Genomic DNA, 13,031 nt, shown 5'->3' on the forward strand with positions numbered 1-13,031 from the left:
TGACCCTGCCCAATGAGGTCACAACACCAAAGCATTAAACTGAATTAACGGAACAAGCTTCTATTGAACTGTATAAACTTCTATAAACTCAACCTCTGAAATGTAACTGCCAGCAAACTGTTCAGTGCCCACGAGCTGCCCACTTGCGAGCTGTTGTTGGCACAGGTTTCGTTCCACCAGCATTTCCACATTGGCACGGCAGTGGCCCTCTAGTGGACAGTTGAGACAAGACCGAAAAGTCAGTGGCTAGTTACAACTGAAACCTTCTGGCAAGTTGGTCCCGAGGACTGGGGTTGAAAAACACTTACCTAAACTGCCAAAGGCCCCCTGCAGTGACCCCCCCCCCCCCGTCCCCGACCCCAACTATCCAAACCCTACAGGACGGGCAGCCCCACAAATGGCTGTGTGCGTGTGGCACTCAGAGTACCAGAGAGAGGAACTCATCTCTGTTTGTTATTCCCACACAACAGCCCCCCTGAGTCAATAAACACCGGAGCCTCGAGCTCCAACATCTGTGCAAATAAACGGAATCCCGTGGGCTGAGGTTGGTGGTAAATAACCTGCAGCCCTACTTCCACGGGAGCAGGCTCCTGCCAGCTGTGCATCCTTCATGCCTCTCTCCGCACCAACATCCCCGGATATTCAATAGGTGACGCCGTGTACCGAACATGGCCGATCGTTGAATCCGATATTCTTATGCAGCAGTTGGTTACATTCCAAATGCCGGAAAGTGCTGTGAAATTCTGTATCACTTTTCAATTCAAGAGAGCTGTTGGATTTGTTCGCACACATTTTGCAGTTGGTTAAATGCACTAAGCTGGCCCCAGTTTCTGTAATGAATGATGATAAAAATGAATGAGAGACATGTAATTGAAAATAATGAAACAACAATACTAGATAGATAATATAAGAAGATTATACATTTTGTTCAGTTTGGAGGATGATGAGGAAAAATAATGCCACTGCGATATACAATAATATTGAGAAAAATATATTTTCTATATAAGGTATAGGTTGCACAACATAATTCATATAGCCCACATGAGATCAAATACTTGTATGAGTAGCCTCCAGTACTTCGTATTAGTTGAACCAAAACGTCTAGAGAGCAATTGTCAACCGAGCTGTATGGCCTACCTGACTAACATGGTCTAGTCACGCCCTTGGTCATCTGGATACTGACGACGGCTCTACTAAGTGGCGTATAAAGCGGATGAAACTAGAAACAGTTTCCTTGACCAAGCAGGAAATCGAATAATCGAACACTAAAAGGTAAGTTCCCTTTCTTATGAAACTTTATATAAAACTGCGTGATCTTTTAACGCTTTGTTTTTCTCATACAAAGTTCTGGGAATTAACTTACATTTTCATATTCGAACAGTATTTTCATAGTGTAATTCAGGTAATATTTCTGTAAGAGTACCGTGTGTCGAGAACGAGAATGTCGGCTAGAGCAGGACTGAAACTTCCCCATTTGCAAGTAAACATTATTTTGAAACTTTTTGAGGAACTACTGCACTTCTGCTTTAGGGGAAGTGCATTCTGCTACTTTCGTTTTCAAACGCGAGTTTGACAATACGAAAGATGATAGTGTACGTTAATTTGGCATACTGATATAGCGTGCACGATGCTTCATTAATGACACAGTAAGAGTTTGTTAATTTCAATACTTTACTGTCCGTTTTGGTAGAATTGACTTACAATACGTTGCATTAATTTCTTAATTTTGACTATGGGGTCCTGGGAGCAAATATACAGTTTGTAATGGCAGTTCGATTGCCTTGTCCCCAAAAGTAGTTATTTTAATGGCGATTAAAAGTTATACAGTTCTACTGTTAGCGACTGAATAGCTTTGTCATCGTATCAGTGTTGGTACTAAACTATTTTTATTAAAATCTGGCAGTAGTACGGCCTACTACAGTGTTGGAAATATTTATTGTTTTGTTAAAATTGCCGATAAGTGTTTCTCACGGGTTGAGATATTTTGACTGTAACCTGCTGTGAACTTAATGCTCTTTGGTCATATCATGTGGATGAAATTTCACTTTCACCCTTGCAATATCTTTATAGCATCTATATAAACTGATATCCCACAGAATGTTTTTTAATGACTGTACAAAGTAAATAAATGATTTGCTAGAATCATTGGTTTGTGAACCACAAGAGCAGTTTGCCACTATCAATTTCAGTCCATAACAGTCACTTGCCTTTAGACTTGGGTCTTTATTTAAAATACTTTAACCTTTTAGACACCATTACAATTCCTGAAGGTTTACATTTCTACAGATTCTGACAATTTCATAAAATGTATTTTAGGCCAATATTCAGAACAAAAATATCATAAAAATGTATGTTTGAGCTCAGTAACTTGTTTAGTTTTATTGGCATTTAAAACAGCCATTTCAAACTGAATTGGGGCTGGCCCTCATTGTAGGTGGCCTTGGGATTCCACTCGTTTTCATTTTAAAAGTTCTCATAAGTACTGTTCACCTTTCGCAGGGGGTCGGTTGCCTTCACAGGGAGCCAAAATGGCATCGCAGCCTACGAGCCAGCCCGACCCACAGGGCCCAGTGCTGCTGTCCTTTGGGTGCAGGGACACCCACCATCTCCTGGAGGTGTACGTGAAGCGCAGCCTGAGTGACAGGTCTCCCCTGAGAAGAAGGCTGAGCACCAAGGCCTCGAGGTTCAAGACCCTAGCCAAGGCGCTCAAACCTGGCACCAGAAGGTCCTCCAGTGATGTTTCTGCCTACTCTAGGAGGCTGGGGTTGGGCAACCAGGGGCTGGTTCCTGCCCCCCTCGAGCTCTCCTCCGGAGACGTCTTTATGCGCACCTCCGACAGGCCAGACCAGAGCCCGGGGAAGAGCACTGGGAAGAAGGATCGGTCCATGCTGAAGAGATTCCTTGGAATCTTCTCCAGGAAAGACAGGGAAGAGGAGGAGGAGAGGGAGCCAAGCCCTGAGGGGATGAGGGTCCATGGGGCCACGGAGGGCCCCCGCCAGCCCGTTCCCTCCCGTCTTACTCCTGAGCGTCCGCAGACGGGAGCAGGACTCCCAGGGGAGCAGGACTCCCAGCCGGGCCACACATCCATGCGAAAGAAGCGCTCCCTCCTTAGACTGCCCCTCCACGGTCATGCCCCGGAAAGCACCCAGACCCAAAGGCCACCGTCTTTTCGAATTCTGGCTGGGACGGGACAAACAGAAGGTGAGTGCAGGTAACAGGGAACATCTATTAGTTTTGTGTGCGGGTGGAATAGTCTAAAATCGAGTGGCGTGCATACCAATGGAAACATGCTATCCACTGCTGTCAGACTCATCACGGCTCTCCGAAATGTTTACGAACATCTGCATCGATGCAGTTTCTTCCATTTTAAATAATTTGATTTTAATAAAGTGGTAGAATTGGCCCCTGAGTGGCATATCCTACTAATAACTGCATTTTTAGTGTAGTGAACTGGACTTTGCCAGATGTAGTTGTGGCCAGGAATCCAGAAGGATCATGCCAAGCAGGCTATAACATAATCCCAGGGAGGGAGGGTTTATGTCAGCATGGTTTCCTCAATCTCATTATTCACCTCTAGGTGATAAAGCAGCTGTCTATGTACACCAACAGAAATATATTATTTTCCTATATATGGAGGTCCAATATATTGGTATTCTTGATTTGGTTAATTACATCGCTTGACAGAATTTCTTATCCCGGTGTACAGAACCTTTTTATTTTTGTCATTTGAACAATTGAAGGTTTTTCTAATAATATTTTCAGCAATACACATGACAGTGATAGCAAGACTGATTTGTTTGTGAGATGTATAATGTATACTGAGAAATATAATGTGAATATATAAATATACCAAGTTTTGTGTTTTGGACATGGATGATAAAATATACTTGATGTGCAAGTGCCTCCATACTGTATATTTGAATGTATTATTCAGTGTATCACAGAGTATATATTTTTAATATATAGCATTATATTATCATTGGGTATGTTGCCACATATGCAATTATTGCAATAGATTGCAAGCTGATAAGTTTGGTCACCGGTGGATCCAACTTACTTCAATATAGAACTTGCAACGATGATGAAAAAATAGCCAACTTAATGCTGATCGTCCAAGGTTCTTGTCTTGGTTCTTTTTAGCTGTTGTTTGTGTGGAACCCAGCGGTGCGTACTACGAGAAGGTCTCCAAGGAGCTGGAACGCATTGTGAAAGAGGTGAAAGATAGCCCGGTCAATGAGGGCCAGCTGACATTTGCTGCATCCGTTCAGAACAGAGCCAGCATGGTGGCTCCTGAAGGTACTGAGCTTTCTGCTGTGTTATGCCGTCAGTGTCTCCTTTGAAAACAAGCCTCACGGTGGTCGTAGATGAAAAGGATTCTTACATATGCGATTGGTCATGCTGTTGAGAACCATTTCCCTATCCCTATTTGCAATAGCTGGGCTGAAGTGAATCAACAAGAACACAACAGATTTGTTGTTGAAGGTCCTGCTTGTATAAATAAGGAATATCGATTGGAATATTTCAGGTAATATTAATTTAAAGAATCGTATGATCTTCAGGTTGCACAGGTCTGTTCTCTCTTAGTAGATCCTTATAGGTTAAAATTGAGTTGTTATGAAAAAAGTTGTCAGGATAAAAGTAATCCCATGCTGAACACACTTTTTTTAATGTACTGAGTAGCAATAACACGCCAATCATTTATAAGGCTGAGAAGTATGCAGTACACTGTACATGCAATCCCATCTTTACACAGGCCTTTAATTACCATCAAGCTGTATAATTTGAGTGGTCTCAGTTTTTTTTCGTGAAAATAAGGTTCTGTATTTTGAATTCCGTTACCATGGTTATCAAGGTTTTTAAAAAATATATATAATATCAGCTTTAATAATAAATATGACCCCCACCTATAGTTTTGATCACAAATAATCTTTGCCTAAACCCAAAATTTTGACATTGAATTGTGCAAAGGAAAGACCACAGAACTCTTGGGAGTCTTCTCTGAATCTGTTTTCAAAATTATGTTCAGATGAGGAAACCATCGAGAAGATCATCAGCTTGTTAAAGCAACAGGGGGATGACATAAATGTGGAGGTAAGTTGTCTCTGAACATAGCCCAACGTATGGAACCCGGAGAGGAAAATATGAAGATATCTCTCTCAAATATGTGAAGAATATGTTGTTCTGCCAGTAGAATAAGGGCATACACATAGATATGAGGGTTATTTTATTACGCAGAAAATTGTCGATGTTGGCCGAGCAATTCATGGCAAACACCCTTCATGTGTTCAAGTCCAGGCTTAATGCAATGCTGGATACTCTGTAGAGCAGGGATGGGCAACTCCAGTCCTGGAGGGCCGGTGTGTATGCTGGACTGTAGCAGGGATGGGCAACTCCAGTCCTGGAGGGCCAGTGTTTATGCAGGATTTTGCTGCCACCAGTTACCCTGGCTATATCAGTGAATTACCTATTATGCACCATGACCGATTCACTCATAAATTAGACCGCAATGAAATGCTACAAGACAAGAACATTTATCAGCTACTGTTTATATCAGTGAATGTGGCTATCAATGACAGATCATGTAAATGATTAGGCTAATTAAATAATATAGAGCAGAAGTTGGTCTGAAATCCAGAAACAGATACAGCGGCCTTGCCCATCCCTGCTTTAGATTACTGTGGGTAACTGAGCCTAGATAGGTTGTACGTCTGATCTAATCATTATATATTATTTTGTATATTCATTCACCCTTAGTGTTTTATTAGAGACTGTTTGGTTGGTTTTTGTCAACGTGCAGACTTCACATCTCTCAGAAAGAAACTTGAGGCCAGGTCATCTGATACAATTTGGAAGGTTAAGGGAAGGGGGTGTTGTGTGAAGATTTGATCAAAGAATAACACGCACTTTCAAACGCACTTTCAAACGCACTTTCACCCAGTGGTGTTGAGTGGGGTGACCCAATACCAGATCTCAGCTGCTATTAAACCCAAATACTGACTTTGGGCAGAATACCCACACATTTCTCTGTTTTCATATAAATATACACTCACCAAACACTTTATTATGAATACTTTATTACACCTACTCATTCATGCGATTATCTAATCAGTCAATTGTGTGGCAGCAATGCAATGCATACAATCATGTAGACACGGGTCAGGAGCTCCAGTTAATGTTCATATCAACCATCAGAATGGAGAAAAATGTGATCCAAGTGACTTTGACCATGGAATGATTGTTGGTGGCAGACAGGGTGGTTTCAGTATCTCAGAAACTGCTGATCTCCTGGGATTTTCATGCACACTTGTCTCTAGAGTTTGCAAAGAATGGTGCAAAAAAATGAAACCAGTGAACAGCAGTTCTGCAGACAGAAATGCCTTGTTAATGAGAAATGTCAGAGGAGAATGGCCAGACTGGTCAAAGCTGACAGGAAGCTGACAGTAACGCAAATAAGCAACACATTACAACAGTGGTATGCAGAAGAGCATCTCTGAACACTCAACTCATCATAACTGGATAGGCTACAGCAGTAGAAGTAAAAAAAAAAAAACCAAAGTGCTCACTGAGTGTACATCAACACTGAAATAAAGATATATATATAACGATTTTACTTTCTTTAGTACTGCAGAAAACTGTTTGTAATTTATTATTCAATTTATTTTAGTAGAAATCTGCCTGCAATGAAATCATTTTCCTATCATATTCCCGTACATACAGTGGGCTCAAAAATTATTGGCACCCCTGACAGAAAATGAACAAACAATACTCAAAAAAATTCTAAACAATATATTTATAGACAAACTCGAAATACCAACATGTGATAAATACTGTGCTATATTAATGTTTCAATGGAACCGACAAAAATCATTTACTCATTCAATTAAAAATCAATTTCCTCCAAATCAATGTTTCACAATTATTGGCACTCTTAAAGATTATTGTAAATAACACCTACCAAAATTAAACCAGGTATTAAATTCCACTTATTTAAGTTTATCTATGTGTTAAGGAACTGTATTGAGTGATTATATCACTTCCTGGTTTCACTAGGGTATAAAAATGAGGTAACACACATGCAATATCCCTTTGTCATCCAACACCATGAAGAAAACAAAAGAATTGGCAGTTCAAAAGAGGCAGATGGTCGTAGACCTTCATAAACGTGGTAATGGCTACAAGAAAATTGATTGACAAACGATTGAATATACCACTGAGCACTGTCAGAGCAATTATAAAAAAGTTCAAAAGATATGGAACTGTTGAAAATCTCATGGGTAGAGGACGCAACTGCATTTTGCCCCCCAGGGTACTGAGGAGAATGGTGAGAGAAGCAACAAAATCCCCAAGGATCACAGTGAAAGAATTACAGGCCTTGGTGGCATCTTGGGGTCACCAGGTTTCAAAAAGCACCATCAGATGCCACCTTCATAACCACAGCCTCATTGGAAGGGTTGCCAGAAGAAAGCCTTTTCTGACCACAAGACACAGAAGAAAGCGCTTGGAGTTTGCCAAACGTCATTTACATTATGACTGGAACAAGGTTCTCTGGTCAGATGAGACCAAAATTGAACGTTTTGGTCAGATACAGCATCGGTATGTTTGGCGTAGGAACAGAGATGCATACAAGGAGAAGCACCTCATACCCACAGTGAAATATGGTGGTGGGTCAGTCATGTTTTGGGGCTGTTTTAATTCCAGAGGTCCAGGGGCACTGGTTAGGATTGATGGCATAATGAATTCCAGCAAGTATCAGGCAATTTTGGCTGAAAATCTGGTTCCCTCTGCCAGAAGTCTGGGACTTGGTCGTAGGTGGACTTTCCAACAAGACAATGACTCAAAACACACCTCAAGATCCACACAGAAATGGTTCCATGACAACAAAATCAACGTTCTGCAATGGCCATCTCAGTCACCAGACCTCAATCCAATCGAAAACCTGTGGGTTGAGTTGAAGAGGTCAGTTGATAAGCACAAACCCAAGAACGTGAAGGATCTTGAAAGGATATGCAAAGAGGAATGGTCCAAAATCCCTCCAAATGTGTTCCTTAATCTTGTCAGAAATTACAGGAAGAGACTCCATGCTGTTATCCTTGCCAGAGGTGGTTGCACTAAGTACTAGGTGAAGGGTGCCAATAATTCTGAAACCTTGATTTTGTTGAAATTTATTTTTTATTAAATGATTGTTATGATTTTGGTTGTTTCCATTGAAACATTAATAAAGTACAGTATTTGGCACATGTTGGTGTATTACCTTTCTCTATATTTATATTATTTTTTTTAAGCCTTGTTTGTGCATTGCTGGTGAGGGGTGCCAATAATTATTGAGCCCACTGTAGCATTTGTTGAATAGTGTAATAATGTACTATATTCCGCTAGCTATATGGTTACCATGAGTCCCAGTATAACCATTTCACTAAACAGTTAGTACTGAATAGTATTAAATTAATTACCAAGCCCACTGCACCACTAGGAAAATGAATGTCAGCAGAGTTTATAATTCTAAAGTTACCGTCCCAGCTATAACAGCTAGCTATGCCAGCTTGACCAGCTTGAAAATTGAGCTGGTTAAGCTGGTCATAAGCTGGTCTAGCTGGGTATGAGCTGATCAACCAGCATGGCCAAGCTAATCATGAAGCTGGTCTAGCTGGGTAGGAGATGTTCAATTAGCTAGTGCTAGTAGCTTGCCTTGAGTGGTTTCAAAACATAGCTTTTGCTACTCAAACCATGTGAAGCTGGGACCTGGTCTGAAATGGTAAATCAGATAAACCATGTCAAGCTGGGAGCCGGTCTGAACTGGTCAAACCAGCTGTTTAAAAACCTAGCTTGAGCAGTTTTTTTCAGCGGGGATCTACTCCTGGTCTCTCTCCCCAGATAGAGAATTGCAGCAGCGTGAGCTCCTTCTTCCAGAGCCTGTCCTACAGGGATTTCCAGCAGCTGGCCGACCGCTACATGGAGGAGGAGGTGCCCAGCAACCTCCCCGAGGTCGCTGCAGGCCCTGAGCTGGTCAAGTTCGCCTTCACCCTGGACTTCACCGCCAAAGTGGCCGGCCTTGCCAACCAGGCCGTCAGCCGCATCATGGGCTTCGGGAACCAGTACCTCCAAGACCGCTTCACCCAGATGAGCAAGGTCCAAGTTCCGGTAAATATAACCTACCCCGGGGAGGTGGCCTTTCACCATCTTTAGTATTTCTTTAGGGAAGCTCCCTGCTGAAAAAATCCTCTCCCGCCAGGCTTTGAAACGGCTGGTAGCTGGTTGACCAGTTCAAACTGGTTGAACGCGACTTGGTTTAGTCTGCCAAAGCAAAACAGACACATTACCGTTAGACTCACTTGTTGTTAGGATCATAGCCTTACAGACAGACCCAGATTGGATAAGAGAAAATGCACTGCAGCTGCTCACAATGACCTATTAGCAGCCAGTCTCCAAGACGCTGATCCACATAGCCCTACACTGATCAACATCTGATTCACATAGCCCTACACTGATCAACAGCTGATCCACATAGCTTTACACTGATCAACAGCTGATCCACATAGCCTTACACTGATCACTAGCTGATCCACATAGCCCTACACTGATCAACAGCTGATCCACATAGCTTTACACTGATCAACAGCTGATCCACATAGCCTTACACTGATCAACAGCTGATCCACATAGCCTTACACTGATCAACAGTTGATCCACATAGCCCTACACTGATCAACAGCTGATCCACATCGCCCTATAAGCAATGCTGAGTAAAAGTAATCTCAAATTGAGTGAGACACGAGATCGAGATTTCAAAAATCGAATATAAATAATCAAACTAAGTAAAAAATGAAACCTGCACTGAAGGAGAATAGCACCATAGGATAGGTGACTGAGTCCAAGCATGGGAAAAAATGACCCTTTCAATCATCTTTTGATATCTATCTTTACACATATCCTCTCAGATCCTACCTAAACAATGGTTTTGTAACAAATGCCGGTTAAGTAATATCATGTAAAGCTCTTGGGTGTGGAGAAATATTCACATGTATTGGACTGTTAGTTTAGAAGAGTCTGTTAATAAGAATGCAATGTGCCTTTTTGATTTTATGCCTGCAGGTATCTCAAGGTGAGGCACTTCAAAGTTTCATGGATCCAGACTAATTGCGTCGACCTTTGGGAAAAGAGGAACCAGATCAAAGTGATACACCTTTCCTGGAACCTGCTTGACATTCTCGTGAAATGCCCGTCACAAGCTAGGATGTTTGTCCATTGCCATTTCCTCCTTTCTCAGGAAATCCCACACTGGAGGAATCAGTTGAAATCCACATCTGAAGCTCTACCCGCGGCCTGCGGGCTACGCATAGCCCAATTTGCACATGCGGGCAGGCCAATTCTGAGACTAATGGACCTCTTTATTTTCCAGTCAGTGGAAAGAAGATAAGTAGAAGTTGTCTGGTGCAATATCTTATTTTTTTCATTGATGCACTGATAAAAGATCTGCAACTTGGAATGCACGATTGTGCAAATTAGGCTGAGAAGCACAGGTTGAGCTCTTGATTTTAAAAAAAGGTATAGGCCTATCATCTACTGACAGAAAGAGGCTCTACACTTGGCAACCAATTCATTACAGACATGCTAAAGCAAGGCCGCAGTGATCTGCAGTGTTGCCTTCTGTTGCCAACACATTTTATAGACGCGGTTTTTGTTCTCTTTTCTGCGGCACAGGGTACATGAAAGCACGAACTGTTTTTATTCCTGGGTGAGAGTTGTTTTCCTTGCCTAATGTTATGTGGACTCCCTACACCAGGGGTGTCAAACTGAACTCCCAGGGGGCGGCAGTGTCCAGAGGTTTTTGTGGTTGCCTTTCAATCAGCTGTCAATTAAGGCCTTGGGAACAAGGTGTGTGGATTGCTTAGCCAATTAAAGACTTAAATGAACCGCAGGTGGCGGGAACAACCCGAAAACCAGCAGACACTGGGCCCTCCAGGACCGGAGTTTGACACCTGTGCCCTACACTGATGTATTTGATGCAAAATGGCAGCTCAATAGCTTCTAATATCAGGGTTCTAACAATGCTGTTCTAACACATGCCATTAATGTAATGTAAATGCTGTGGCATACTGATCTGCCTTTCAGTATCACAGCAGTAGTTTATTCATATAAGAAGCAGAACCAGAATGAATGACTGCATTGTGTGAATTATGCATTGCTGACAGGCATTTAATTGAGGCATCGGGAGGTTGGGTGCATGACCGTATGCTTGCGAGTCACAGGACCCAGCATGTGAATCCCTGGTATTAATGTGATTGGCCACACTGGAGGACCATGCCTCTCCTCAACTGTGACCGGAAATGTCAACTTGAATATTTGTCAAAAATATTTTTATGTTTGTTTGTATGTTGTGCGTTTAATTTTTTGTAAGCACACATTTTATCTTAATGTGTATGCAGGCATACACAAGCTCAGCTGGTCTATTGTCTTTGAAAAACAAATCAAATTAATAATTGTTTTTGGATTTGAATTCATATAAGGGATTTTTTTTTTTTTACACAAGTATCTATGTATGTAACAGTTTGCCAGGCCTAGTATTTCTTGGCACCCTCCGTGTATCCAGGCTTTATACAGGGCTGTATACTCTCTATACTACAGTATATGATAAATAATAAATAGTAATAAGAATAATAAATAGTAATAATAATAATAATAATAATAATAATAATAATAATAACAATAATAGTAATAATAGCAAATCCTGAGCCTAGATTGGCTGAATGGCCTGTTCACATCTCACGTTCTGTTTTCCTGTTCTTATGTTCTTCGATAGAAACACTATAACTCAAACATTCTGTCTAAGCCATTCTTGCAGGTTTCGAAGCATGCACCTTGATGGTAGAATTGAATATGATTGTAACTGTAGCTCTCTTTTGCACTACCACGTGTAGCCATGTTGCTCGCCAATGCAATTTTGTAACTTGCTTTGGCTAAAAGAATCTGTTGAATTACAAAAAGTTCCATTTTTAATTGTAATGTGGTAGTCCATCCATCCTTTATCTAACCCGCTTATTCCTGGTCAGGGTCACGGGGTGGGGGGGGCATGCTGGAGCCTATCCCAGCATGCACTGGGAGAGAGGTAGGAATATACACTCTAGACAGGTCGCCAATCTATCACAGGGCACACACACCATTCATTCACTCACACACTCATACCTTGGGGCAATTTAGACTGTCCAATTAACCTAACCTGCATGTGTTTGGACAGTGGGAGGAACCTAGAGTGTACTCTGGATCAGTTCAAGACATTTCAACTTTACTTCACTTGCAGTTGTTGACCACTGTAGGTGTACAACACTTCTGTGCTGGCTCAGTCCAGATTTGACACCAGGCCATGGGGGGCAACCACACAAGACAACAGGTTAAACCATCTGGTCGTCCCTAAAGCAATATTTTCTGACAATGATACAAGATGTAACCGACATTATTCTTAACATGTCACTTCACTTTACCTAGGATTTGGTTGTCAAATAGTGATAATCCTGTACATGTACAGTATAATTCATATTTCATGACATACATCACAATCAGCAAACAAGTCAAGCTGCAAAGCACTAGAGCCACATTAAACAATGCAGTATACTGTAGGTCGCATACATAATACTGTGACCTTAAAACGCAGCTGTAAATTGGCTGCCAGTCAAAGTTAATGTCCCCTGATTGAACATCGAAATGTACAGGTCACAATCCGTGTGACTCGCCTGGGAAGGAAACGCGGCACTTCCAGGATTTCCCCATCGATTGTCGAGAGAGAGAGTGAGCGCCCACACCAACACAAAATGAAACGCTTACGGGTCTTGGGCAAGAATAACAAAATATCACGAAAAATTAAAACAAAGGCAAATTTCAGTCGGACCGACTTTTCGTCCTCTTGCTGTGCGCTGAACTGCAGGATACGTAACATGAAACCGACAACACAAAACGGGGTCTCTCGGAGTGTGCTCCCGGTCTCGGTCCCGTACTGTGGAGTCGAGCATACCTCTAAGCACCGGGGCTGATTAGTTAAC

General features: G+C 41.9%; 1 protein-coding gene across 2 annotated transcripts; it reads left to right on the forward strand.

Moving 5' to 3' along the window:
- Positions 1–1,188: 1,188 nt before the first annotated feature.
- On the forward strand, positions 1,189–12,000 carry LOC133139298 (uncharacterized). Of its 2 annotated transcripts, none has more exons than XM_061258736.1 (6): positions 1,189–1,272; positions 2,500–3,201; positions 4,141–4,296; positions 5,027–5,091; positions 8,872–9,138; positions 10,090–12,000. In XM_061258736.1, exons 2-6 carry the CDS (start codon positions 2,529–2,531, stop codon positions 10,132–10,134), a joined length of 1,206 nt encoding a protein of 401 aa, XP_061114720.1. In that variant the 5' UTR covers positions 1,189–1,272; positions 2,500–2,528; the 3' UTR covers positions 10,135–12,000. The 2 variants fall into 2 exon arrangements, with proteins under 2 accessions (XP_061114720.1, XP_061114721.1); XM_061258737.1 differs by lacking the exon at positions 1,189–1,272 and adding an exon at positions 1,556–1,646.
- Positions 12,001–13,031: the final 1,031 nt, after the last annotated feature.

The sequence above is a fragment of the Conger conger genome, chromosome 10, assembly GCF_963514075.1.
Source record: "Conger conger chromosome 10, fConCon1.1, whole genome shotgun sequence".
Classification (NCBI taxonomy): domain Eukaryota; kingdom Metazoa; phylum Chordata; class Actinopteri; order Anguilliformes; family Congridae; genus Conger; species Conger conger.